The 27,281-nt window shown below is 35.2% G+C and overlaps 1 protein-coding gene across 1 annotated transcript in view; it reads right to left on the minus strand.

Annotated features, from left to right (window-relative positions):
* CEP120 (centrosomal protein 120) overlaps window positions 1-27,281 on the minus strand; it is a 59,657-nt gene that overhangs the window by 17,429 nt on the left and 14,947 nt on the right. Inside the window, exons 5-18 of the mRNA XM_081088894.1 lie at window positions 23,724-23,872; window positions 21,905-22,102; window positions 20,005-20,232; window positions 18,846-19,059; window positions 16,538-16,715; window positions 14,796-14,945; window positions 13,698-13,880; window positions 11,173-11,269; window positions 10,916-11,068; window positions 10,307-10,396; window positions 10,096-10,188; window positions 8,762-8,923; window positions 5,761-5,883; window positions 263-361 (exon numbers count right to left, since the gene is read on the minus strand). Coding sequence (XP_080945020.1) covers window positions 263-361; window positions 5,761-5,883; window positions 8,762-8,923; window positions 10,096-10,188; window positions 10,307-10,396; window positions 10,916-11,068; window positions 11,173-11,269; window positions 13,698-13,880; window positions 14,796-14,945; window positions 16,538-16,715; window positions 18,846-19,059; window positions 20,005-20,232; window positions 21,905-22,102; window positions 23,724-23,872 — 2,117 coding nt within the window. The remainder of the gene's footprint in view (window positions 1-262; window positions 362-5,760; window positions 5,884-8,761; window positions 8,924-10,095; window positions 10,189-10,306; window positions 10,397-10,915; window positions 11,069-11,172; window positions 11,270-13,697; window positions 13,881-14,795; window positions 14,946-16,537; window positions 16,716-18,845; window positions 19,060-20,004; window positions 20,233-21,904; window positions 22,103-23,723; window positions 23,873-27,281) is intronic.

The following is a 27,281-nucleotide window of genomic DNA, read 5'->3' on the forward strand; positions in this document are numbered from 1 at the left end:
AAGTAAAATAAATTATCCAATTTCTTTTAGGAAAGAGGACAGTTGGCAATTAAAGAAAATAACCTAAAAGTTTCAATTTTTAATTAAAAGAAGGAGGATCTTATATATAACACACACACAGCCCAATCTCAAAAATAGCACTGGAGATTCAAATGCAGACATTTATCTGACATAACAGGTACTGCCAAATATGCAAACTTGTAAAGAATCAAGGGAAAAAGACATAAAAAGAATAATCCATCATTAATTATAAACTACATACCTGTTTAAGTCTGGCAAGTTCTTTCAAAGCTCGTCCCCATTGCTGCTTGTAATGCAGTTTAGATTTAGTTGCAGATTCCAACTTTCTTTCAAGTTCAACCTAACAGTGATTAAAATCATATCAAGTGAAACACTATACCACTGTGTACAATCACTGAAAGATAATATATACAAAGAGTCTGGCTTAAGAAAAGAGTTTATGTAGTGTAACATACGACATCATCTAAAACTGTTATATAATTTACTATAAATATTATGGCACATGAACATTTTCTTGTTTAAAATATAGTCGTATTTTTACTGCCTAACAGCCCATACTAAAAGGAACTGAATTAGTCTTAACCTCCAGACAGTTACTATAAATGTATTTAAAACATGTATATTGCATAAAGATGATAGAATGAAAAAAAAATTTTTTTTTTTTTAACAAAAAGCAGTTCTGTTAGCATTCCAATTTACTTGGTACTCTAAATCTTAGAAAACAAATTATTCCTTTTGGAGGCCTTTCCTTATGTGGAATTTTGTCTTATAACAAAGAAAGCTATTAGATTCTTTTATAACTATATTTTGGCAAAAATCATAGAATGTCGAAAACAGTGAAATGTTTAATCAGAAAGCAGTTTACTAAGAAAGAACAAAGTAAAAAAATATTTTAAGAATGATAAACCAAATGAAAGACAAATAATGCTCCTACTAACACTTACCTAACATTTATTTTCTATTTTTCCTCAAATATATAAATAAAAACATGAAAGTGATTCAATTAAAAAAATAAGGTTACTTATACTTGCAGCAGGCAGTGTGTTGTGCATGAACTGAAGCCAACTTGGCTATGTTTTGGAATGTCCTCTCTCAGTGTTCCAACCCAAGTACCAAACAAATTGATGTTGCCAACAGACAGTTTTACTAGTTAAATGATAATGTAATAATGGGCCTGAATTAGAGTAAAATACTGTTACTCTAAACTGGTCTAATTTTTTTATATGAAGTCGACTTTTTCCCATACTCACAATTTCCAATGTTTTGCAGAAAAATAAAACTAAAGACACTATCCAAAAATTCAAACTTCAAAAAACTCATGAAAATAAAATGAAAGGAAGAGCAGATTGCCAAATTCCCTTCACAAGAGCCCAGAACATTCTCTGCAGAAATATACAACTTAATGGAGTCAAGGTCTTTACTGCTTTACAAATCCCTAGTGCTTGGATTTAAATGTGTTGACATTTCACAACTAGACTCATGCCTCTTAAATTGAATAATACGCTAAGATTGTCAAAGATGATCTCTTCCACTTACACCTAAAGATTTATACATATTAGCTGGTAATTTAACAAGGACATAGGACATAGGTCAGGAACAGGAAAAATCATTTTATAGCTGTGAGGTAAAAAAGTAGCCTTTAGCAATAAAAGTGATCATGTCCATTGGTCTTAGGTGGGCCCAAAGCTGAGGGTTAGAACAGGGATGAACCTAGAGGGAATACTTACACCCAATGGACTGACTTCATCAGAAAAAAGCTGTCTGGGTAGGTTACATTGGCTTTGCCATGATTATCAAAATAATTCAGATTTGCATACCGGTAGTTATTCAAACTAATTTAAAACACATGTATAGTCAATACATATAATTTCTTTACTTTTAACAAATAAAAAGACTAAAGTTAGCAAATTTGAGACACACACCTCGCTTTTCTGATTTATTCCTATTACCAAATCAATGATTATGAACTTACGAACACAGATGCTTCTGTAATTCTAAATAGATGGACCCAAGTCCCAGAAAAATGCACACAATCAAAGACCTAGTTAAGGGCCCTATTGTGAGTAGATTTGAGGCTTGGGGAAGCATTTGCACTGATATGTCATATATATTTCTCCCTTAAAATATTTCCAGCTTTATCCTTTTTTATGCCATTTCCTTAGCTCAGGCTCTTTTCTCCTCGGCCTCAAATCTATTCACAAATCTTGCAAACCACTATTAGATCAATTCACTCTCCACTAAATAATCTACAATAGCTACTTCTTGCCCACAATATTGAGCCTAGACTCTTCTGCTAGGTTTCAAGGCACTCCAAAATATCACTTCCATCCTACTTGCTCAACCTACTTTCTTGGTATTCCTCAAGGAAATACCAAGGAAATACCAATTCCACAAGAAACCCTTTACTCCAACCACCAGGTTGGGGTCCCCTACACACCCCTTTTCTTTGCCCAAATTACTTCCTGAGCCTATCAAGTCTTTCTTTTTCTTCTCTGCTAACTTAAACTTCAGGTTCAGTTCAAATACTACCTTGACCCAGAGCTTTCTTAAAATTACTGTATTCTGAACACCAAATAATTTCTCTTTTCTGAACTGCAAAGTGTTTCTATTACATTCCTGGTGTTTTATTATACACATTTGTTTAAGGCTCTCTGAGCCATTTCTCCAATTATATTACAAACTTTTTCTCTCATTTTCCCCTTTGTCCTAAGGGGTAAATACACAGCAGATACTCATCAAATACTCTTAAATTTTAGCTTCTGTCTTACTTATGTATCTCCTACTGAATTATAATGCTTTCCACATTTTATTTTTAAAAGTCCCAATTATTTGTAAGCAATCTAAAAGACATTTCCTAGCTAAAAGCAAATCAAACTATTCATTTCTTATATAATAAAGGGAATCAAGAATTAAATGTACCTTAATTTCTTTTTAGGCCATTTCAGTCAAAATGGGAAAATCTGTGTTATACTGAAGAGCACAGGTAATCACAAGATTATAGACTTAATCAGATACTTTTTCACTATGTCTTCCTTTTTGTACTTTTATGTCTTTGTTACTACTTAAGAAATAAGATTCTGCCCTCTTCTGGCTCCAATAAAATTTACAAAGAACTTTCAGAACAGCGGGGAGGCAGGGCGGGGGAGTAACCTTGTTTTACTAGGCAATGAAATATGCTGAATGAAATCATTAGGTCTGATATAGAGGCAGTTAAATTATGCATTTTTTCTCTCTCAAATTTACGGTGCTGTTTATATTTTTAATGTGTAGTGACCTTTACTTTTTTGTAGAAGTGTAGTTGGAAGAAGGAATTTAAAAAATCACTTAAAATTTATTTCTATATTATCTAGTCTATATTCAGAAAAGATTAAAAGTTAATGCTTCTCGCTGAAACCGGTTTGGCTCAGTGGATAGAGCGTCAGCCTGAGGACTGAAAGGTCCCAGGTTCGATTCCGGTCAAGGGCATGTACCTGGGTTGCGGGCACATCCCCAGTAGGAGATGTGCAGGAGGCAGCTGATCAATGTTTCTTTCTCATCGATGTTTCTAACTCTCTATCTCTCGCCCTTCCTCTCTGTAAAAAAATCAATAAAATATATTTAAAAAAAAAAAAAGTTAATGCTTCTCCAATTTTGTGATATTTGGTCTCTGAATTTCCCAAGTAAAATGGAAATATTCTTTGACATCTACTTAACAGCTCGAGAGAATTGATGAGATACTATCTGAGTGCTTCAAATATCTCTGGTAAATACCACAGAATTCATATTTATAAATACAGAAATACTTTAATAGTTATTTTTTTCATAATAGGGGTGGGAAATGGCTAACTGGATTCAAGTTCATTGGTAGAGAAATGAGAAGGCCAAAAATGGAGAAATGAAGAAATCGCCTATCTATGTAAAAAGCAGAATCAACAACACTTTGCAATCAAGAAGAGCAAGGCAACTGATAGGCTGCAGAAACACTAGAAGAAACCAGTTACAAGGCTTCTTAACTCAAAAGATTTATTTTACCGCTTATTCCTAGCTCCACATCTTCTAGGCATTCATGCGTTTTGCCTCTTGCTGTTTCTTTTTCAAAGACTAACAACCATCAGTTTCTCCTTGCTATTAATTCCTTATCCATAAGCTTTTCTCAACATCGGCAGTCCCGTGGGCTCATTTTCTTTCAATGCCACATTTAACACTCTGTAATTGGGCTTATTACAAGGTAGTGACTTAAACTGTCAAACCCATGACCTTTCCTCAACCATTCCTAACTTTCCTTCCATTCATAAGAGATTACTGTTACTTCCTCATTTTTAAAACTCTTTTTTTTTGGGGGGGGGGGGTGCCACACTAGACTACATTTATTACTTCTCTAAATCATTTTAGCCATCTTCCCTGACTCTTGCTTTTTGTCTATGAAGCTGAACTTTCCCTTTAAAGTTATATGTTCAGTTTTCCTTACTAAACGCTCCTTGAACAATTTCATCTAATTCTAAGGATGTTACTTTATTCAAATGACTCCCAAGTCTGTATGTCTAACCCATTTCTCTCTTCCTACTATATTTTCTGATTTTTAATGAACTTCTCCACTTAATCGGCTAACATCTCAAATATAATATGTCTAAAATCAGAATTCTCTATAACTTCCACCAAAAGTTCATTAAAATTCATTTCTATTAATATTTATTAAGCCAATCTTACAAATGTGAGCATAATTTCTGACTTCTATTTACAGATAAAATACAAATTCTTTAACTTAGCATCTAAGGTCTTCCCGCATTTTCTTATCAGTCTTGTTTTTATTTTGAAACCACTACTATATTGATTACTGATTAAACTCTAGGTTCTAGTCAAGCTATTTTACAAGTATGCAAAAGACTTTTTAACCTAAGTACAATACCTCTCCTTGGGATACCCTTACCCACATATTTACCTATTTAAAATTTCACCTATCCTTTGGGTTCCTTTTCATTTCTTTGTTATACTTAAATTGCAGAGTTGACTTTGTTTTCCTTTTGCATTCATAACATTTATTAAGAGAAAGTTAGATGATACTTGCTACCATTTGCCTTTCACTATAATTATTTGGGTAAGTTCCTTGTTTCCTTTTGTAACCTCCTTGACTCTATTCTGAACATTTTTGAATCATTCATAATAGCATTTAGCATGGTGTCATAAAGAGTTCACATCTTTGCTGGTAAATGAAAAATCAATTATATCAATCAGTATCCTGCCAAGAAACCAGAAATCACTTTAGGCCAGGGGTCCTCAAACTTTTTTAACAGGGGGCCAGTTCACTGTCCCTCAGACCATTGGAGGGCCGGACTATAGTTTAAAAAAAAACTATGAACAAATTCCTATGCACACTGCACATATCTTATTTTGAAGTAAAAAAACAAAACGGGAACAAATACAATATTTGTATTTGCATGTGGCCCGCAGGCCGTAGTTTGAGGACCCCTGCTTTAGGCCATTTAATATAGGCATCTGGTTATACTTTTAATGAAAGACACTAGAACCAGGGAAACAGAATCTAGCACCTTCAGTAGACTTTTGTGATAGAGCAGGCCTTGCCTTGCTCACCCTGGTTCCTGCCCATATTTTGAAACTGCTTCTTCAGCCTTGAATTCTCTGATGTGTTATCTGGTGTCAGAATACTTCAGTGAAATGTTACAGTGTATATGTAAGTGTCACTACTGACTTCGTAAGTTGATCGTTAGGACTAGTTAAGTGGGTATAAATTGACATGGGCACCTTTTCCAAGGTGAGAAGGTTTATTTCAGACTGTAGGCGGATTTCTGGTTTGTTGCTTTGCTGATCCTTGAACTGCTGGAACTCTTTTTCCAAAATCTTATACTTATTTTCAGCATCATTAAGCTGTATTAAAAAAAAAAAAAGTATTACAGCCATTAAAAAAAAAAGATGTAAAGTTTAATATTACAGAATTTAATTCAACAATCTCATTTTTTCTTATTCGAAACATGTTTACAGTACAAAGATCTCTAGTAATCCTAAAAATTTAATAAATCAACTGACAATATACAAAACTTTTTAAGAGTGGAATTTCTTATAAAACCAGTATCATGAGACCATTTTTGTTAAGTTACCTTATAAAAATACTGATACTTAAGATGTTACATGTAAGAAATGATGACAGATATAGCAGATTATTATCAATGAAAAGTTTAATTTTAATACAGTATTTATTCTTAAAATTAGATACTATATGAATTTCATAATTCAAACACTCTTACAACTTAAGGTAATTTAAAGATTATAACTATGAAGGGGTTGGGTCAAATATTTTTTCCTACCATTCAGGGACATTATTATACACCATTACTGTGGTTACAATCAGGTTGTAAAGCAATAAGCTATTAGGCATAGTGGGCTTTTTTTCCTTTGCTAAGTGGTCCATAAACTACATTGATTTTTTGAGTACTGGTAACTACTATCAGTCCTTCTACCTGTCTAGTTAGAATTATACATATAATACATGAAAGCTGGTTCAGAGTAAGGGCCTAAAAATTTTGTTTTCATACGAAGAAAATATAATATGTGTTACAGTCATGAGCTTAGCAACATGGGCATCTCAGAAATTTCTGCAGTCCCCACAGTTTTTCCCCAGGTCTTTAGATTATGTTTTAAGAGTTCCCTGGGTAATTCTTCTAAAATACCAGTTCTTCCCATAAGCTCATTATAGCAGTCTGGGACAAGGTAGAGACCGAGGTTTTTTTCAAGAACTCCGCTGGTGATTAACATGTTAGGAGCGATGGTTCTAGATGGCTGAATCTTCCTGACAAGTGGGAAAAGCATTTGGTAAATCCCATCATGCATGCCTACTTTTGCAACTTTATCTTAAATGAGATCTCGATAATAACAATCAAATTCATATTTACAACCACTAAATAATGTGACCTGAACTGCTATGGAAGCTATTCTTCATGTCAGAATTTACTGAAGACTTTGGAGGCATTCATCATACATATCTAATCTACAATGAAATTTTTCAAGAAAGATAAGCTTAATATTTAACATTTAACAGCTTGATTCCTTTTTTTTTTTTTTTTTTTTTAGCAAATATTTATTAAGCCCCAATTATTCGATCAAGACTAGCTGGGCTCTAGGTATACAGATTGTTAACTCCATAAAACTGTTTTGATTTATAATTGACACTGATTGAATTATCACACTAATGAAAATAATAAAACTGCTCTAACATGTCATAGAGAAAAAGAATGAGAGAATAATATCCTATGAAAATATATAACAAAAACTTAGGGAAATTGTCCCTGATCCCTGCTCCCCGAGTAATTGATGCTTCAGCTGAAAACTGAAGGATGAGTGTAGCACACACAAAGATCCTATGGTGAAGCTCAGCATGCTTGAGAACCTGAAGGGAAACCAGTGTGGCTGGAGAGCACAGGACAAAGGTGAGAGAGATAGGCTGGTTCCAAGCTCTGCAGAGGCTTGTAGGGCAAGGTAATTATTCTGAGCAGTGAGATGACATTGAAAGGTTTTACAAGAGCCCTAACTGGTTTGGCTCAATGGATAGAGCGTCGGCTTGGGGACTCAAGGGTCCCAGGTTCGATTCCGGTCAAGGGCATGTACCTTGGTTGCAGGCACATACCCAATAGGGATTGTGCAGGAGGCAGCTGATCGATGTTTCTCTCTCATCGATGTTTCTAACTCTCTATCCCTCTCCCTTCTTCTCTGTAAGAAATCAATAAAAAATATATTTTTTTTTAAAAAAAGAAAGGTTTTACAGGAGGGTGTCATGATTCCCAAATTTTAAAAATATCACTCTGGTTGCAATGGGAAGAACAGAAATAAAGAACACTTACAGCAAGCATGTCAAACTCAAAGTCTAACATGGGCCAAATAAACAAGGCATGCGGCTCGTGAGTCTGACATGCTTGACTTACAGAAAGCTCAGACATGGATGGGAGGATCATGTTGAGTTTTAAATGACTTTAGACATCCAATTAGAGATATCAAAAAAGCAGATTTATTGGTCTACAGTGCAAAGGAAAGGTCTGGGATATATATCTGAAAGTCCAAGAGGTACAGATTGTCTCCGTTCCCATGGACATTAATAAGATTGTTTAGTACAAAGTAAGTTTTGAACTTAAAGGAGGTCTAACATTTACTAAAGGAAAATAAACCTGCAAAGGAGCCTGAGGGGTGGCCAGAAAAGTAGAGGAAAGCAAGGAGAGTGGTGTTAGAGAAGTCAAGAGAAGAGAATATACAAAAACAAGGACAACAGTGTTGATGTTGTCAATAAGTCTGAGTAAGATAAGAATGAAACATGCCCACTGAATGTAGTGACTTCTTTGACAACTGGCTGGCTGGAGCAATGGGGATGGGTTGTGAGGTGAGTATAAGGTGAGGAAATGAAGAGCAGAGACAATTCTCTCATGAAATTTGATTCTTAACTGAATTCAGTCCAGTGATATGAAGTTTATGCATGTTTGCTAAAAGGTGATTTATCAGAAAATAATTTTAAGCTGAGATTTATCTGAAATATAGTACAATTTCATGCAAATAATTGTAAGGGAAGAAAAATTATTCCAATATGGTCCTTAGCTTTGACTTAGGAAAAGAAGATCCAACTTAAAGTATATTTGAAGCTCTGCAATAAATATTAATCATCCAAATTACTGTGAGTTTTTATAACTTTTTAGTGAATTATACCAATTATTTCTAGATGCAAATAAACTCTAAGTGTAAAGAGATGATAGGTATTTCATCCAACCTGCTGCTGAAGTCGGTGTTTGTCCTCTTCTAGCTGCTTGATCTTTAACCTTTCCAGTTCTACTTGGTGAACACAATCTTCCTTGGCCCTACGGATAGAGTTCTGAAGTTCTTGCAGGTTCTGTTCACGTTCTGATTTCAGTTCCCTTCTTTCTCGTTGAAGCTTAAAACAAGTGCATCTTTAAGAGGTTGGCCTATTATGAGCTACATTATACTGTTTAATATTCTATTATCCATATATATATAAAGTCAAATGTTCAGAATACTTACATTATTTTCAATCATTTAATTCTTATACAAAGTATACACAAAAATCCATATATGACCTCTATAAATTCAACTGAAAATGCCCTAATCACTTAAAATTCCTATTTAAATAAACCCATTTTAATATATAAGCAAAAGTTCCTTTTCTTCTTTTAGAAATGTTTTATTTTTATTTTCCACCCATTCACACAGAAGATAACAGATTCTAAGTATTAGGAACAAATATACAAGTTTAAACGTCTAACTCAAATCCCAGAAAATGAATAAAGATAAGGTTAGGGTGATATGCTGAGGAAACTTTAAGAAACAAATTTGGGTAGGGAAGGAGCATATAAATTGAATGTGGAAGAATATTAATTATTTTGAAACAACTTTTACAATAATTTTAAAAAGTATTTAGGTTAAAATTTAATAGGACCTAACAAAAATGTTAACTAAGCCTAGTACTCATTTATTTTTGGATCTAATCTTTAATAGGCAAGAATGTGGGATATTTCCTTCTTACTGAAAACCAAATCAGGATTCTAGACCCCTGAACCTATGCTACATTTTCTCTCTTCTCTAGGTAAGGTAACTATCCATTTAAAGTTTACATAATGGGAAAGTTAACCAAATATCTCCACTATTGTAGGAGTTAACCAAACTGGGTAAATAATAGTTAACCATTTCAAACAATAAGCACTTTCTATTCCTCACCTTCTAAAACATTAAACATTCTTTACCCAGTTGTTCTCCATAATGTCTGGAAGACAACTTCTAAGAAATACATTTTATATATAAGTACAAAGAAAAAAGAAATGAAGCCCCGCCTATGTGGCTCAGTGGTTGAGCGTTGACCCATGCACCAAGAGGTAGCTGGAATGATTGCCAGTCAGTGCACATGCTTGAGTTGTGGGGGCATGCAGGAGGGAGCTGATTAACAGTTCTCTCTCACTGATATTTCTACCTCTCCCTCTCCCTTCTTCTCTAAAATAAATTCAATAAAAATATATATTTTTTTAAAAAGGAATGAATGGTATTAACCTAACATGGATTCTGTGAAATAAAGGTATTTGACAAATACAGTACCTCTGATTCTGTAATGGCCAGCTGGTGCTCTCTCTTCTCTAAATCAATTAGGGTTTTTTGAAGTTTTCCTTCCAGAAGAGTATATTCAGCCACCTAAAATAATAAAAGCTACCTTATCTTTTTCCCAAACTCAAAACACAATTTCAAAAATACATATACAAGACACTATAATTTTATTCCTTTCCCCTTCAATTTCTATACATGTTACTACCTTTTTCTTTACTAGTGATTCTCTCTCTCGATCCCTTTTCTTCCATTCCTCCGCAAGAGCTTGCATATGAGCTAGTTCTTTCTGCTTTAGCTACAAAAGGAAGAAAAATAAAGTCAGACAAAAATCCTAAATATTTCAAATAAACAAATCAGTTGTTATCAGTTAAAAATTAAATGATCACTGATATGTTTATGTCAGGTGTTCTATTTTATTTTTTAAAAGATGCCTGAGGCAAGTAGTACCCATATAATTCAGGGGAGTACATGGTAAGTTGTGTTTTCTAACTCTCTTGTTCAGAGACTGATAATTCCATGTTCCAGGAGGGTACACTAAATGAGGACCGGAATGAAAAGAAACCTTCAAGTCAATCTCTGATCTCTAACCTTCAGTTCTAATTTGCTTAAGATCAGAGACAAAGTTGAGGGAATCCTTCTTAGTGGCTTCTGTTTTTTGTTTTTTTATTCTCAATTTTTCTTTAGGAGTAAGGTATTCTTGATATTCAAAGGGACTAGTAGGGGACCATGGAACATAGTAAAAGCCTAGTATGGAGAAGGAAAAACATACTAAGTAGATAAAAATAGAGGCTTAAAGTAATGTTTAAAAAGTAACCTGATTTTCAAAAATGTCTTCTTGCCTCTCCTTCCACATTTCTAGCTCAAGTGCTGCTTTGTATTCTAAGGTTTCACGAGGCTCTGTCTGGACTTCTGAAGGACAAGGTGCGGGAGGAAGACAAGATGAGTTCTGTTGTACAGCAGTTAAACCCTAACATATGAATAGAAAAAAGCATATTGAAACAAATACACTCACACACATACACATTAGATCCGTTTTTAAAGAGTAATTTGATAACATTCAATGATATTTACCTGAGATGAATCAGAGACAAAAATCTCACGTGTTTTTAATATTCCATAATCTTCTAGAGTCATGGTGTAAGAAAGATTTATTATCCTGTTATTTGACCTACAAATGAAATCAGAAATATACTGAAACTCATGGAAACATTTTATGTTATTCTTCCTCTTATGTCTCCAACACTATAGCATTGAGTAGACAACATTTCCTGCATCTGGCACTTGCTACTGAAACTGCAGCAGCTTCTAAGGGCTTCAAGACCTTCCATATACATGATTTCATTTGATAACTAACACCCTATTAAATACATACCTTTGTTTACTATAAAAGGACCTACAGATTACTTGGAAAAATTGAAAAGTACAAAATAAAGAATTTTAATCTCCCTGCCCATAGCTTATTACTGCTGAAATTTACTTACGTCCCTTCCTCTGTTTTATGTATATGTAGATACACATGTAATCATGCACATTAAGACCATACCGTTTTGTCCTCTTTTCCTATTTTTTTAAAATATATTTTTATTGATTTCAGAGAGGAAGTGAGAGGAGGAGAAAGATAGAAACATCAATGATGAGACAGAATCATTGATTGGCTGCCTCCTGCACATCCCCCACTGGGGATCGAGCCCACAACCTGGGCATATGCCCTCCACCAGAATCGAACCTGGGGCCCTTCAGTCTGCAGGCTGATGCTCTATCCACTGAGCCAAACCGGCCAGGGTCTCTTTTCCTATTTATATCAAAATCATTTTCTCTGTCATAAACATTAATTCAAAAACATAACTTTTAATGCCTATAAAATGTACTAAAGAATTTATGTAGTAAAATAAACTTAATTCCCCTATTCTTGACTATATACAGGTTATTGTGAGTTGTTTTTCTACTTTTGAACACACTTGTACATAAATCTTCTACTGGATATGAGCATTGCCTCAGGCTAATTTCTATAAGTAGGTTACTATATTTTTATTGATATGAGTACCTCTCTGTAGTATTAATTAAATAAATAAATAAACAAAATGTTAGAAAAAAATAAAACCTTGGCAATAAAAAACCCATGGCTTTGTCTAAGTCAAATATATTCTATAAACACTTGGTCAAACAAAACTTTAAGAGTTCTAATTGTGTAGGATCCTTTTAGTAATCAACTAATCTCACAGGTTTTAAAAGAAATTAAAGTGTAATGAAGCACTGCCACATCTGAAGTTTTCACTTAGGTAAATCCAAAACTTCTCAGTCTACAGAGCAGGGCAATAAAAGTTAACATTCACAACAAACAGAATTAAAATAACTTCAAATAGTAAGAATTTGATTATTTTCATATTATTCTACTTATGACAGTGTTAATTTTTAAAAGAGATTTTCAATAACAGGAGTTGAAACACAAAGAATTTTCATTTACCTGGAATATCTGGTTCTCTAAAACACCTGTTCCCAGATCTTCCAAGTAAATAAAAATTTTAATAACCTTCATTCTCTGGAAGTGGCTATTGATGGGGAAGCGTAAGGGAAGAAATTTCAATACAACTTTTAGATTTCAGCTTTCTAATGAGCCTTTTTTCCTTCTACTTTCTTAGTATGCTTTAAAAATAAAGGCATGTTGTATAAAATATCAAACTGAATTTAAATTTCTATTGTTAAATTTTTAAAAATCACGCAACAAATATATTATTTGTCTGAAATATGTGAACTCCAGCTTTTCACTATGACAATGAATTTTAGGACCAAAAAAAAACAATTGTGCCCTAGCCGATTTGGCTCAGTGGACAGAGCATCGGCCTGTGGACTGAAGGGTCCCAGGTTCGATTCCGGTCAAGGGCATGTACCTTGGTTGCAGGCACATCCCCAGTCGGGGGTGTACGGGAGGCAGCTGGTCGATGTTTCTCTCTCATCGATGTTTCTAGCTCTCTATCCCTCTCCTTTCCTCTCTGTAAAAAATAAATAAAATATATTTAAAAACAAAAACAACAACAACAACAAAACAATTGTCTTTGAAAGTGCAAAGCATCCTCAGACTTCAACAATAAGGTAAAAGTTAAAACATTTTTTAAGTAGAAAAATAGTCATTCCCAATGCAACATAATGTAAAAATACATTGTAATTTTGAGATTAAATTAGGAAAGCCAAGAGTGGGTGGGTAGGAAGAGATAACCCACTTGTTTGCATTTATGCATAACCCATGGACACAGACAACAGGGTGGTGGAGGGTGGGCCAGGCTAGGAGTCAATGGGGTGAAAAAGGGGGCACATGAAATACTTTCAACAATAAAGTTTAAAAAAATTCTGAATTTAAAATTGTCAGGCTAAACAGAGGAGAGGGAAATATTCACCAGTCTGAGTAAATATTGCAGTACTGTAGCAACACAGACTCTTAACTTTGTGAGGGTATAATGGGTATCAGAAAGCTAAAGAGCAAACTAGGATACAGTTCCCACAGGTCATGAAAGATCAGAGAAAAAATGATATGAAAAGATAAGGTTATAACTAATGAGAATAAAAAGCAAAGCTAAGATTAATTTTGCAAAATGCATTACCCTTGTGCTGCTATAAAAGGCACACTTTCACTGTAAGTTTGACGCCAACACTGTTCACCATTAGAACCTAAAAAGCGAGTTTTTTCTGAAGATAAGATGTTTGAAAGCTGGATTCTAGCGATTCCCAGAAGTAAATCTTTACTCATTTTATCCTTGTGCCATAATTCAATCAGCAATGGAATCCTGAGGAAGAGAGACACATATATTCATACCTATCAGCTCTGAACAAAGTCTTTTTTGGACTAAAATCTTTGAATTTCCTTAATGTAGTCAAAGATTACAGTGTTTGTTACTGGAATGTAAATGCTCAGTTCCATACATAACAATCAGAAAATTCAATTACATCTTCTACACCTCTTTCTATGTAATAAAGAAACTCTTTAAACCAGTGGTTCTCAACCTTCCTAATGCCGCAACCCTTTAATACAGTTCCTCATGTTGTGGTGGTCCCCAATTTCATTGTTACAAATTGAACATAATTAAAGCATAGTGATTAATCACAAAAACAGTATGTAATTATATATGTGTTTTCCGATGGTCTTAGGCGACCTCTGTGAAAGGGTCATTTGACCCCCAAAGGGGTCGCGACCCACAGGTTGAGAACTGCTGCTTTAAAACCTATTATTCCCACAAATAAATTTTAATTTTCCTTCATTCTTCCTTTTAAAATATACATCTTGAATTTTGATACTCTGAGCATGTAAAGTGACACTTCACAGATCTCACTTTCCTTCACAAGTCTATTTCAGATAGCTGAGCTAACACCTCCACTTCATATAAATAAAAAAATAGAAATAAAATAATATACTACAGTCATTCAGTGAATCAGCAATAAAAACTAGTAAGACAAACTACTTTTCAAAGTTCCTTCATTACTTACATTGTTTTAACAACGTTCTAATAACTAAGTTAAGATAAAACTTTGTGGCGGAAGCACAAATGTCACAGACTTTGTTAGTATATTTGTTTCTAGATTCTCAAATGCATAAACTGCTATGGATTTAAACCTATAGAAATTCCTCTTGTTTATAAGATAGAAAATTTTAAGAGCTGACTTGAGAAGATAATATCATACACATAGTGTAGTGCATATATTACCTTAAGAAGGTATCTTGCAGCTGATGAGGCATAGTTGCGAAATCAAATGCACAGTAAGATTGGGGAAGAAAAACTTCCATGTTTTTCCGAACTTCAACAGGAGGATTAGTCATAATAGGAGCTGCACTTCCAAAGAATGGATATGAGTACCTAGAATTTCAGAAAAACAAAATCTTAGATAAAACTACAGATAAAACTTATAGTATGTTAAAATGAATGTTACTATGAATATTATGGGCAAACAGAATTTTTAAATAGATAAATGATACAAACACATTATGATTTTGCTCTTGTCACCAACAAAAATTATACAAATGTTTTCAGTGTGGATATGAAAATTATAGAAATTATAGAGCAAATGCATTAATAGCATAGAACTATTTCCCAAGTTGCTTTACAGATCATTTCTTAATGAGGCTCTGGGGGAGAAAGAGAATTCTGGTATTTTGAAGGCAATGACAAAAATAAGAAAGAGTCATTTTGAAGCACTCCAAATAAGACTCCATTAAACAAAGACTGGGTTCCCATTTTAGATCGTCCCTGTTTCTCTTCTCCTGCCACAGTCCTCAGTAGGTATTCTGAGATCAGATTCCCTCTAGCGGCAGCAGAGAGATCTCAGTTAAAGGAGTAAAGACAAAAAACAGAGGTAAAAAATAAGTAATAATTCTATTTCTAAAAATAATTTTAAGAGATGTTATACAAACTCTGAGAAAAGCTATGGCCATGAGAGAAAACCTTTTTCTTGCCTTCAATTTTCAAATAAAAACAACACTTTAGCAATTACTCTCAGCCTCTAACATGGTAAAATGCACAACTTAAGCTGCGATGAAAGATTTCCATTCTATGAATTCACCATCACACTACACGCTGGGTCCCTTTAATTCTGTCCATTATTCACACCAAAGCTCAGAGGATTTTGGAAACAGCTTCATGAGAAGTCAAAGAGTTGAAAAATTACAAACAAGTATGAGTTGATTTATGCATCTGAAAAGCAGGTCTGCTTCAAATCGCGGCAGGAAGCAATGTGCATTTGCTGACTTCCTGGGAATGGCAATCCAGGGGACAGAAAGACTTCCTCACTTTAATCACATAAAGACCAACACCTTTATTACAAATGCCACTGCTTGCTCCAAAAAAAGTATGAGGAGAAATTACTCCAAACTAAAACACAGTATTGTATATTTAATTTATATCTTAGCCACAAGAATCTACGAAAATGTAATATTACTAAAAACAAAATACTGTATAAAGCCATTTAACTGACTGAAATGTACATTTTCAATTTTTTATATTGAAAAGAATGGACACATTCCACTTACAGTTCACAAAGTATGTTTTTTAGATTCACAGCTATAAAATGTAGTTTTGAGGAATATAACCTCACATTATGATAAAGTTTTTACAGAAAAATCAGATGCCTTCCATTATTTTGACTTGTGGCACTATTTCCAGGAACAACACACTTTAAGTTCAAGAGTCACCGTATTTTAATAGAACCATTAATAAATTACTATAAGTTCTTTCAATTATTACACTAGCATAGTGAAGACTGTTACCTCTCACACCACCAATACCAGCCTGGTTTAACTCTGAGGTCACTGGGACACAGCCTTACCCGCTTCTAATACTCTGATTCAACAAATGTTATAACTTCTCTGGTGGTATTTCTTTCTCTGCAACTTCCCCAATAGAGAAAAGGCATTTCTCCTTGGAAAATACTTTGAAACCAAACCAAATCATACCTTAAAATACAGTTGATTGGAAAACCAACTTCCAAGTCATGGATACTCCGTAGGTCTATCGAAAAGCAAAAATGGTGTGATGTGGCTGGAACAGCAATCTTCTGTCCTGAAGCTGTTTCCGGAGCACTGGATGCTGTCACCGGCTGGGCCGGCAAAGCAGGTACAGAAGAACTGATGGCTAAAATAAAGGTAAAAATGTTTGGTTTGGTTTGGTTTTAAATTCAATTTGCTAACACTTTCTCTTAAGTTATCTAAATAATTTAAAGATATCTCGACCTTCAAGCAAGGAACTTGACTATTTGGTTTTATAAACATAGGAATTGAGGCATAAATATCTTAAAGTGACTTGTCCCAAATTATGCAAGCTTTAATTCCCATTGTAGAACTGTATAGGAAAAAAATGTCCTCTTTATGTGCATCTATACCAGGGGTCCTCAAACTTTTTAAACAGGGGGCCAGTTCACTGTCCCTCAGACTGTTGGAGGGCCGGACTATAGTTAAAAAAAAAAACTATGAACAAATTCCTATGCACACAGAGGCTGCAAAAACACCCGGTGGGCCGGATAAATGTTTTCGGTGGGCCGCATGTGGCCCGCGGACCGTAGTTTGAGGACCCCTGATCTATACTAATAAAAGGGTAATATGCTAATTAGACCAGGTCAACTGGACATTTTCCAGACGTCCAACTTCCTTCCAGAAAGTTAGGGGGCGACCAGGCAGACAGGTAGAGTGGTTGGAGTGATCAGGCCTACCGGGGGGGCAGTTAGGGGACAACCAGACCAGCAGGGGTGTAGTTAGGGGGCAACCAGGCTGGCAGGGGACCAGTTAGGGGGCAATCAGGCTGGCAAGAAGAGGCAGTTGGGGGTTATCAGGCAGGCAGGTAGAGTGGTTAGGGGCAATCAGGCAGGCCAGCAGGGGAGCAGTTAGAAGGCGGCCAGGCTGGCAGGGGGGCAGTTAATGGGCAACCAGGCCAGCAGGGGAGCAGTTAGGGGACAACCAGGCCAGCAGGGGACCAATTAAGGGGCGATCAGGCTGGCAAGCAGTGGCAGTTAGGGGCGATCAGGCAGGCAGGTAGAGTGGTTAGGGGCGATCAGGCAGGCCAGCAGGGCAGAAGTTAGGGGGCAGCCAAGCCAGCAGGGGGGGGCAGTTAGGGATGGCCAGGCCGACAGGGGACCAGTTAGGGGGCAATCAGGTAGGCAAGCAGAGGTAGTTAGGGGCGATCAGGCAGGCAGACAGACAGGTGAGCAGTTAAGAGCCAGCAGTCCTAGATTGGGAGAGGGATGTCCGACTGCCAGTTTAGGCCCCATCCCTACTTTTTAACACATTGTTTGCGGGTAATTTTTATCGCGCGGTAACAGGTGGCGTGGGCCATTTTTACAGTTGAATAGATTACCTACCATTATACCTGGAAGTACATACATAATTCACCATTGTATGTGTTAAAGACCCAAATTTTGTCTTTTGGAATTCGTATATCTGCATGTTAGCATCCCTTTAGAGCAATAAAAAAGTATAAAAATAAACGTATTTATACGTTACCCGCATTCTACCGCTAGTCTATAAAAAACGTATTAATACGTGTCCCGCGCTCTACTACCAGTCAACGTAAAACGTATAAATACGTTTCCCGCATACAATGTGTTAAAGTAGTTTTAGTTATTTTAGGTATATATGACATAGTTTAACAAAGATCTAAAACTTGAAAAGACAGAACTATCTAGTTTAATCCTGTTATAGGCCAGAGATGTTTTAGTGAGTGGCCCAAGTTGTAGTTGCTCAGTGACAGAGCTACAACTCACTCCCAAATTTCTAACTCATAATCCAGCACTACGTTACTTATTTACGCTACTAAATATGATTGTGGATCTTTATGTAATGGGTGGAAAATTTTTATAAAGCCAGATAAATATGCTTTCTCAGACTCTCTCTTAACTGTTAGAATAAAAACTTATTACAACAAGGTTACTTTAAGAAACAGCAACTCTTTCGTCTAAAATTCCAATGTATTCAAGATATTTGAGAATTTGCTAGTTAAAACTATCTGAAAGAACTATATTCTTTAATTTCTTTTGAACAGGCTACTATTTCTAGTGCAAAAGTAAAAGAAAAATTTTTCTTACCTTTTTGCAAGTTACATAGTGAAGTTAAATAAATTGCAATTACTTTAAATTGATTTTTTTTACATTGCCACACATTATTGGTTCTTTAAAAAACTAAATTTTTACGTAGATCCCATGAAAAGTCTCAAAGTCATTTATTAGATGGCTACAAAGTCTATATTTAAAAGGTCTGTAAAAAAGAATCTTACCCTTTGGGTTTGGTTTTGTGTCCTTATCATACTGTAAGCTTTCCACTTCACTTTCTGTTGCATCATCTTTTGTTGGAGGTGACTGGTTGTGAGGCATAACAGGGGACACACTTGGTGACTTTGGCTCAGTAAGTTTCTCCTTTATGGGAGTTAAAACTCTCTTCTTTGAATGCTGTGACTCATGTTCATTCTGGGTCTTTAATTCAATTAAAGACTAAAAACAATTTTTAAATAAAGTATAATTTGCAAAGAACTTTCCTTCATAATTAAGCAAAAAAATGATGTTGTTTTTTAAAAATATAAGCTTCCTTTCCCAGTCTGGATATTCCTAGTCTATTTTTCTTCATAATTTGCAAATATCCTTATAGCATCTAGGACCAGAAAAAGGAAGATGAACAGGAAGGAAATATATCCAGAGCTAAGAACCAAAATGTATCCTAATGGGTAAGAGGAATACCGGATAAAAGAAGTCAGACATAGGTGTCCCTGGGAATGGTTATTTCTACTAAGGCCTAAAGTCCTTTAAAAAACACACATCAAATGTCTACTAGGATTTTCTTCCTCTCCTTTGGTCTACTATCCTCTAAAATATATATATATATATTAAGCTCTCACTTTAGTTTTTCAATCTTTAATTCATAAACTATATAAAGATCAGTTCTTTAAAAGAACAGGATTCTAAACTTGGTTGGGGGATGTATACAATAAAAAACCATATATGTTCAAATAAATGCCCATCTCTGTTGCCTAAAGAAGAGTATAGGAACTATAAACCCCAATTCATCAAGAACATTATGTTAGCTCAGGTGAATCAACCCAAATAAATACCATTAATGCAAATTTCCAGAAAACGTTCTCTTTTACTGGAGCTCCTTTTCTGCCATAGTCATTGACTATGAGTTGGGGGCAGGGGAATGGTTTCCACTCCATGAGAAGACTATACCCAAAGGCTCTGGATACAGTCGCTATACTACAGCAGTGGAAGCAACAGTGCTTTTCAGAAATGTCTTTTCCGAGAGGACCTATCATAAAGTGTAGGCTACCAATTAAGAGTAGTAAACACTTTAATGCTGGGAAACTCTTCTGAAGTTCGACTTGTGTGAAGAATCATGAGTGAAACCGGAGAAGCTGCCGTAGGGGAAGGAGGGTTACTACTTGCCTGTGCGTCTACGCCTTCTCTCTGCAGAGCCACAGACACTCCCACAGTTGGGGCCAGCTCCACAGGAATAGGTGCAAGCTTTTGTTTGGCTCGGTTTGGAGGGTCAAGGGTAAAAGCACCCTCAACTGTGACTGGGCGCTGGTTGATTTCTGTACTACCCCTTTTCAGTAATCCTGCTAAAGGTATTTCTGTACTTCCAAGTGACTGGTCTCCACAGCAGAGATGGATCTAATATGAAAGGGAAAATCAACACAGGGTTTTACGTTTTCTTCTTTCTCCTAAAATACAAACTTAAAAAGTTATAAAACTTAACAAAAACTTACCTTCCATAGAAGGCAAGTATAGCGCAGGTTATACTAACCTGCAGCAACTAAGAAATAGATTCCCATGAGATTGTTAAAACTACTGATCAGGCACACAGTTTACCAAGAACTCAATAATAAAACTATTACTTCCTTTTCATTTTTTTTTCTTTCAGTACTGTACACATCTGATACAACCTTTTCTTTTTTTCTGTCTCTTTCGTGAGTTATGGTAACTTTAATATTTTACTATGCTATTTTACATACGCAAATTGTATCCTGTGTACATGAATTTAAATAAAAAACAAATACCTCAACATTTTTTTCTATTTCTATTTCAACATTAATTTAAACACAGCTCTAAAAAATAAGTTAGTAGATCCAGCCACATTTGAAAATTAAAGAACCTCAAATAATTTTGTTTCATTCACCCATAAAATACATGGAATGTTTTTTTCTCTCTTTTCTTGCTTTTCAGACTTTATTTTTAAAGCAAGTGCTTAACAGTAAAAGGTAAAAGAGAATAGCCCTGGATGAAATGTACTGTTAATCACTAATAACCACTAATAGCTAATTAAAACTTCAACATTACCACCTTTTGCAACAGCAAAAAGGCAATTTCAGGTAAATGTTACATAACTATATTCTTTTCCCTTACTATATCAAAGCCTTGGCAAGCTTACCATTCATATTGAACAATAAGCAATCACAACATGAAAATATTTTTAGTTCTAATATCAGAAATTACCTGTAACTTAGTCTTAATGTTGCTAGGTGTGATGATTTTAATGAGCTAAAAAGAATGAATTTTTATGACTTCAATGTCCATGAGAATCAAACTAACAAGTCAGTACTTTAGATAAGGATTGATATGTTAGATACAGAATAAAATTATATGTGCTTTTTCCTGCATTTTATCATTTCATAAAGCCTTCAGCTTTCTAAATATCTTGGATTTAGCAGAACAACCTCTAAAATTTAGTTCTAAAATTCCTTAATGTCTCTTTTCACCTCCCACCCAAAACACACACCTGATCACTTCACTATAAACAAATGACTATCTAACCCTATAGATGGCCACCCCATGTCAGTCTGCTTTAAAGCAATTGTAATAAAAATAAAACAGTAGTTTTCACTAAGTAGGTTCACTTTTAGAGTCTACTTTGAAATTCGTTTAAAAAATAATACTCAATTCAGGGGCAGATTTTTAAAAATTGTTATCTCTTTGCTTTTAATAGCTATAGGAATATAAATTCTGAACTCTAAAGTGGGATCTGTGTGCCTATGGCTACTATCTCCATCAACAGTAACAAAACCTTCACTGTGCTCACAGCTTTAGGCTCCAGGTATAATTTTTTATTATAAAGGACTGATAATTGACACAATTCTTTTCACAATAACTAGGAAAGAGGCATATCTCTTAAAATTCTAAAGTAACTACTATGCTATGCTATGACTTTACAAGTCAGGATAATTACTAAAAAGTTTAAAGATGTAGCAGAAAAATGACCTTCACCACTGAAATAATATGGTTGAAGTACCTCTCTAGTGCTTAAAAAACTCATCTTAATAAAAAAACAATTTTTTGCAGTACGTACCTGTAGTTTAGATTGAAAAGCCAAGTAAACACGAAGAATTTCTACACTGCTTCGTATTCGAACGGACGCTCTCTCTGGCTCAAAGTTTGGGTTGATCAAATCATTGAAGGGTTCATTTGTAACATCATTTCCCAGTAAAGAATAGTAAAAGAAAAACTCAGGCTGTCTTTCTGGAAGTTTCATGGTACATGGAATTAACTAAACATTTAAGAATAAAAATAAAAAGGATTACTTCTTAAACTACCAAACATGCTCAGTATGTCTGATAAACTCCAAAAATATTTGCAAAAATGTTACTGCTTTTTTTAATTTCACGTCTTAAATTAATCACTCAAGGCATTTAAATCTCTGCCAAATTGCATCCAGATTATTAATTTACTTAATTTTGAGAAGTTTATCTGAGAAAAGAACAGAGACAAAAATAATTTTATAGATTTATATTGTCTTACATTTCATTTAACTGATCCGTGAATACATTCAAGTTCTTTTAAAAGAAAATGATTAAGTGTCTTAAATTAAGCTTTCCTTATTTCCACATATCCTATTTCATCTTTTCCTTACTCTGTCATCCTCTTCATAAATGAGAGGAGGTTTTAAAAAATTATTAACCCAGGCTATTCAATATAACACCTTGGTCCAGGCTTTTGATTAAAAACATAAAAGCTTTTTAGCTACTATATCAAAATTTGGAGACCTATAAATTAATAATTGCCAATGGATGCCTTCTGTACTAGGAGTGTTCTCAAAGTTGGTAGTTTCATGGACACATAGGATGAAGAAATAGGATTTTTGTCCCATAAAATATAAAATATCTCCTATCAGACCTTTAATTGTTCACTAGAACATTGTTGAAAATAACAATAAACTATAAACAATTGATATGTCTATTATTAGGAGATGGCTTAAATGTATTATAGCAATCATACAGAGTGTCTGCTAAATGATGATACAGTAACATGAAAAGTACCTGAAATATACCGTTAAGTATAAAAAAGTTATAGGACAGTTTGGACAGTTTATATGAAAGTACTATAACCATTTAGATTAAAATGAATAATAGTAAATATTCAGTAGTTGTTTATTTTTTTTTATTTCATACTAGAGGCCCAGTGCACAAAATTCATGCATGGGTAGGGTCCCTAGGCCTGGCTGGCGATCAGGATGGATCGGGGCCTTCCAGCTGCTGACCGGGGCCTTCCTTCGTTCCACGCCACCCCATTGGTCAGTGCACATCATAGCAAGCGATCGAACTCCCGGTCTCCCGGTCAAACTCCTGAGGGGACACTTTGCATATTAGCCTTTTATATATATAGAAGATTTTTGAAAATATTAATTTCTTTCAGCTGCTCTAGGTCAACATAATTTCATAAAACACTGGGCTTGATCCTGAGAAGGACAATGTATGGAATAACACAGAATTTCATGTGGAGCCATTTGGGCCGAGGCAATCTGCCATGGGCCCCAAGCACCACTGCACATTTTTTCTGACTGTGCCAAGACTGCAAGGCCCTGACCACCCTCGCCCATTTCCTAGGGCTGTTTATGCAGCTAGTAACCTTGAGCTGAGGTAACATGTCTTCCGGACAAAGACCAAGATTACAAAAAATAAAAGTGGTGTATTCCCCAAGTTCTATGTCCCTCAGCTGTGATGCAAACTGTGTTCACAGAGCAACCTGGGCCCCTGTGTCACCTACATGGGACTGAAGAAAGTATACAATATTCAGGTTGCTTGCTGTGCTGCATCCAAGACACACTAACAGGCTAATCTGTAAATACTGGACCCAACAATTATTAAGCTATGACTAAGAAAAAGTGTCACCTGCTCCAACTGGGTGGCAAACGCTATGGTTACTGACATAAGGAAGAAGTCAGTGCAAGACTCTGCTGGTCCGATCTGATGGTAGCCTCCTTCCTCATTCAGCACGGCCACAATGTCCTTGGGGTCAAGTCCAGGCAGGCTAGCAGGTACTTTATGGAGAAAGACACAATTAAATTACATTGTAGTTTGCCATAAACCATTAAAAGATTCTGAAAGCCGAGCATACTGTTTTATTTGCTTGCTAGTTTTCTGGATACAGTTCACATCTCAGTAAGGTTTCCATTGATTTTTATATATAACCACCATTTTCTTTCTGCACATAAAGTCCTATTTTGAAATAAGGCAACATTTTTTTAAAATGTACTTTTATTGATTTCAGAGAGGAAGGGAGAGGGAGAGAGAGAGATGGAAACATCAATGATGAGAGAAAAATCATTGGTTGGCTGCCTCTTGCACGCCCCACACAGGGGATCGAGCCCACAACCCAGGCACGTGCCCCTGACGGTAACTGAACCTGGGACCCTTCAGTCTGCAGGCCGATGCTCCATCCACTGAACCAAACCAGCTAGGGCAAGGCAACCTTTTTAAAACTTCAATTTAATAATCCACACAGAAAAGGCATTGCAGGTTTTCTGACAGAAGTGAATCTACAGTGGAACTGAAAAATAAGCAAAATTTGGCTAAAAAGAGACAGGTGACTGGATAGAGAATGAGGAAATGAAAAGTGTTCTAGGCAGAAGGAGCAATATGTCCACTCAGAAGCAAGAGAAAGCATGTGGTTACAGACTGATGTGCTGGAGGACTGACATGAAAGAGGTGAGGCTGGGGGGATACATAGAGGCCATATCAGGGTCTTCTGCAATGCCATGTTTAAAAAAACATCTGGATAGTTTTCTAAGAATAAGAGAAAAACATGGAATAATTTTGAGAAGAAAACCGATATAATCAAGTAGGTTTCAGTATGGAGAGGGCCACCTATATGCAGATTCAAACTCATGTTGTTCAACTGTCAACTATATTTTAGATCCACAACTGGGAATCCAACTATGCTGAAGACCAACTATGCTGAAGACCAACTTAGGTAAAACACAGATTTTCTATGGCATGGAGGTCAGTGTCCTATCCCCAACAGCATTGATTTTCAACCAGAGTGCCACAAGAATTTTTTATAACATGCAATACCTGACTACTTAGTCAGAGGCACTGATCTTTTCCCTTAGACGGTAAAAAAAAAAAAAAAAAAAAAAAATGATAACAGCCAACACAATAATAACTGCCCAGTATGAATAAATAAAAAATTTGCCAATTTTTTTTGTCAGATCAGCAAAAAATACATTTTTTGGTGTGCCACATAAGTTTAGTAATTAGTTTATGTGTGCCATGGGATGAAAAAGGTTGAAAATTGCTGCCCCAGATTGTTAAAGCATCAACTAGATACCAACTGTCTACAATCTTTTTCAAAAAATATAAGCAGAGGGAATACTTTCTATCATTGAAACCAGAAAAACATTACAAGAAAACAACAGACCAGTATCTCTCATAGACGCAAAAATCCTTAACAAAATATTAGCCAATCGAGTCCAGCAATGTATAAAAAAAAATATACACCACCACCACAAGGAATTTCAAAAATCTATTAATGTAATCCATCACATCAACATGCTAAAAAAGATAAACCACATGATCATGTCTATAGATGCAGAAAAGCATTTGATAAAGTTCAATGATCATTCATGATAAAACACTCTCAGAAAACTACAAATAGTGACTTCTTCAACTTGACAGAGAACATCTATAAAACTTCTACAGCTACCATACTCAATGGTGAGAACCTTTCCCACTAAGATCAGGAAAAAGGAAAGGAAGTCCCCTTTCACTGCAACTTTTCAGTATTATAAAAGAAGTCATAGCTAATGTGCATGCAAAAGAAATAAAAGGCATGCAGATTGGAAAGGGAGACATAAAACTGTCTTTATCTACAGATGATATGACTATGTAGATTATTCTTCTATGGAAAGACTCAACAAAAAACTCCTGGAACCAAAAATAAGCTATTAAAAAGGCTGCAGGATACAAGATTAATATACAAAAGCCTACTGCTTTCCTATAAACCAATAATGAACAAGTGGAATTTGAAAAAAAACTAAAAAACCACCATTTACTTCAACATCCAAAACAAATAAATTTAACAAAATATGTACATAATCTATATGAGGAAAACTACAAAACTCTAATGAACAAAATGAAAAAAGAGCTAAATAAATGAAGGGATATTCCATGCTCATACACAAGACAACTCAACATTGTCAAGATGTCAGTTTTTCCCAACTTGATCTATAGATTCAATGCAATCCCAATACAAATCCCAGCAAGTTATTTTGTGGACATTGATAAATTGATCTCCAGCTTATATGACAAGCAAAAGACCCAGATAGCAAACTTAATACTGAAGGAGAACAACAAAAGCTGGAGGATTCATACATACTCAAATTCAAGACTTACTCTAAAGCTACAGTAATCAAGACTGTGGTAGTCAAATAATATTTGACAAAGGAGCAAAGGCAATATGAGCAAAGACAGTCTTTTCAACAAATGGTGCTGGAAAAACTGAACATCCACATGTAAAAAAAATGAATCTAGACCCAAACCTTGCAGCCTTCACAAAGATTAATTCAAAAAGGATCATAGTCCTAAATGTAAAACAAAATCCTGCAAGACTCCTCCTGAAAGAAAACACAGGAGAAAACTAGATGACTTTGGATATTGTGATGACTTTTTAGATATAATACCAAAGGCACGATCCATGAAAGAAGTGATGAGCTGGACTTCATTAACATTTAAAAAAACTTCTGCTCTACTAAAGACAGTATCAAGAGAATGAGAAAACAAGGCACAGACTGGGAAAAATATTTGCAAAAGAGATATATGATAATGGCCGAAACCGGTTTGGCTCAGTGGATAGAGCGTCGGCTTGCGGACTGAAAGGTCCCAGGTTCGATTCCGGTCAAGGGCATGTACCTGGGTTGCGGGCACATCCCCAGTGGGAAGTGTGCAGGAGGCAGCTGGTCGATGTTTCTCTCTCATCGATGTTTCTAGCTCTCTATCTCTCTCCCTTCCTCTCTGTAAAAAATCAATAAAATATATTTAAAAAAAAAAGAAGAGATATATGATAATGAACTATAAATTAAGAACTCTTAAAATATAACAACAACAAAATAAACTGATTAAAATTGGGCAAAAGACCTGAAGAGACACCTCACCAAAAAAGATACACAGATGGCAAGTAACCATATTAAAAGATATTAACACTATATATCATTACAGAATTCCAAATTAAAACAATGAGATACCACTACCCATCTATGGCCAAAATTCAAAACACCAAAACACAAAATGCTGACATGATGTGTAGCAACAGAAACTCTTCTCATTCACTGCTAATGGGAATGCAAAATGGTACATCCACTTTGGAAGATAGTTTGGCAATTTCTTATAAAACTAAACATACTTGCCCTGGCTGGGTGGCTCAGTGGGTTGGAGCCTTGTCCCCTACAGCAA

Source organism: Myotis nattereri, assembly GCF_964212035.1.
Source record: "Myotis nattereri genome assembly, chromosome: 4".
In the NCBI taxonomy this organism is placed as follows: Eukaryota; Metazoa; Chordata; class Mammalia; order Chiroptera; family Vespertilionidae; genus Myotis; species Myotis nattereri.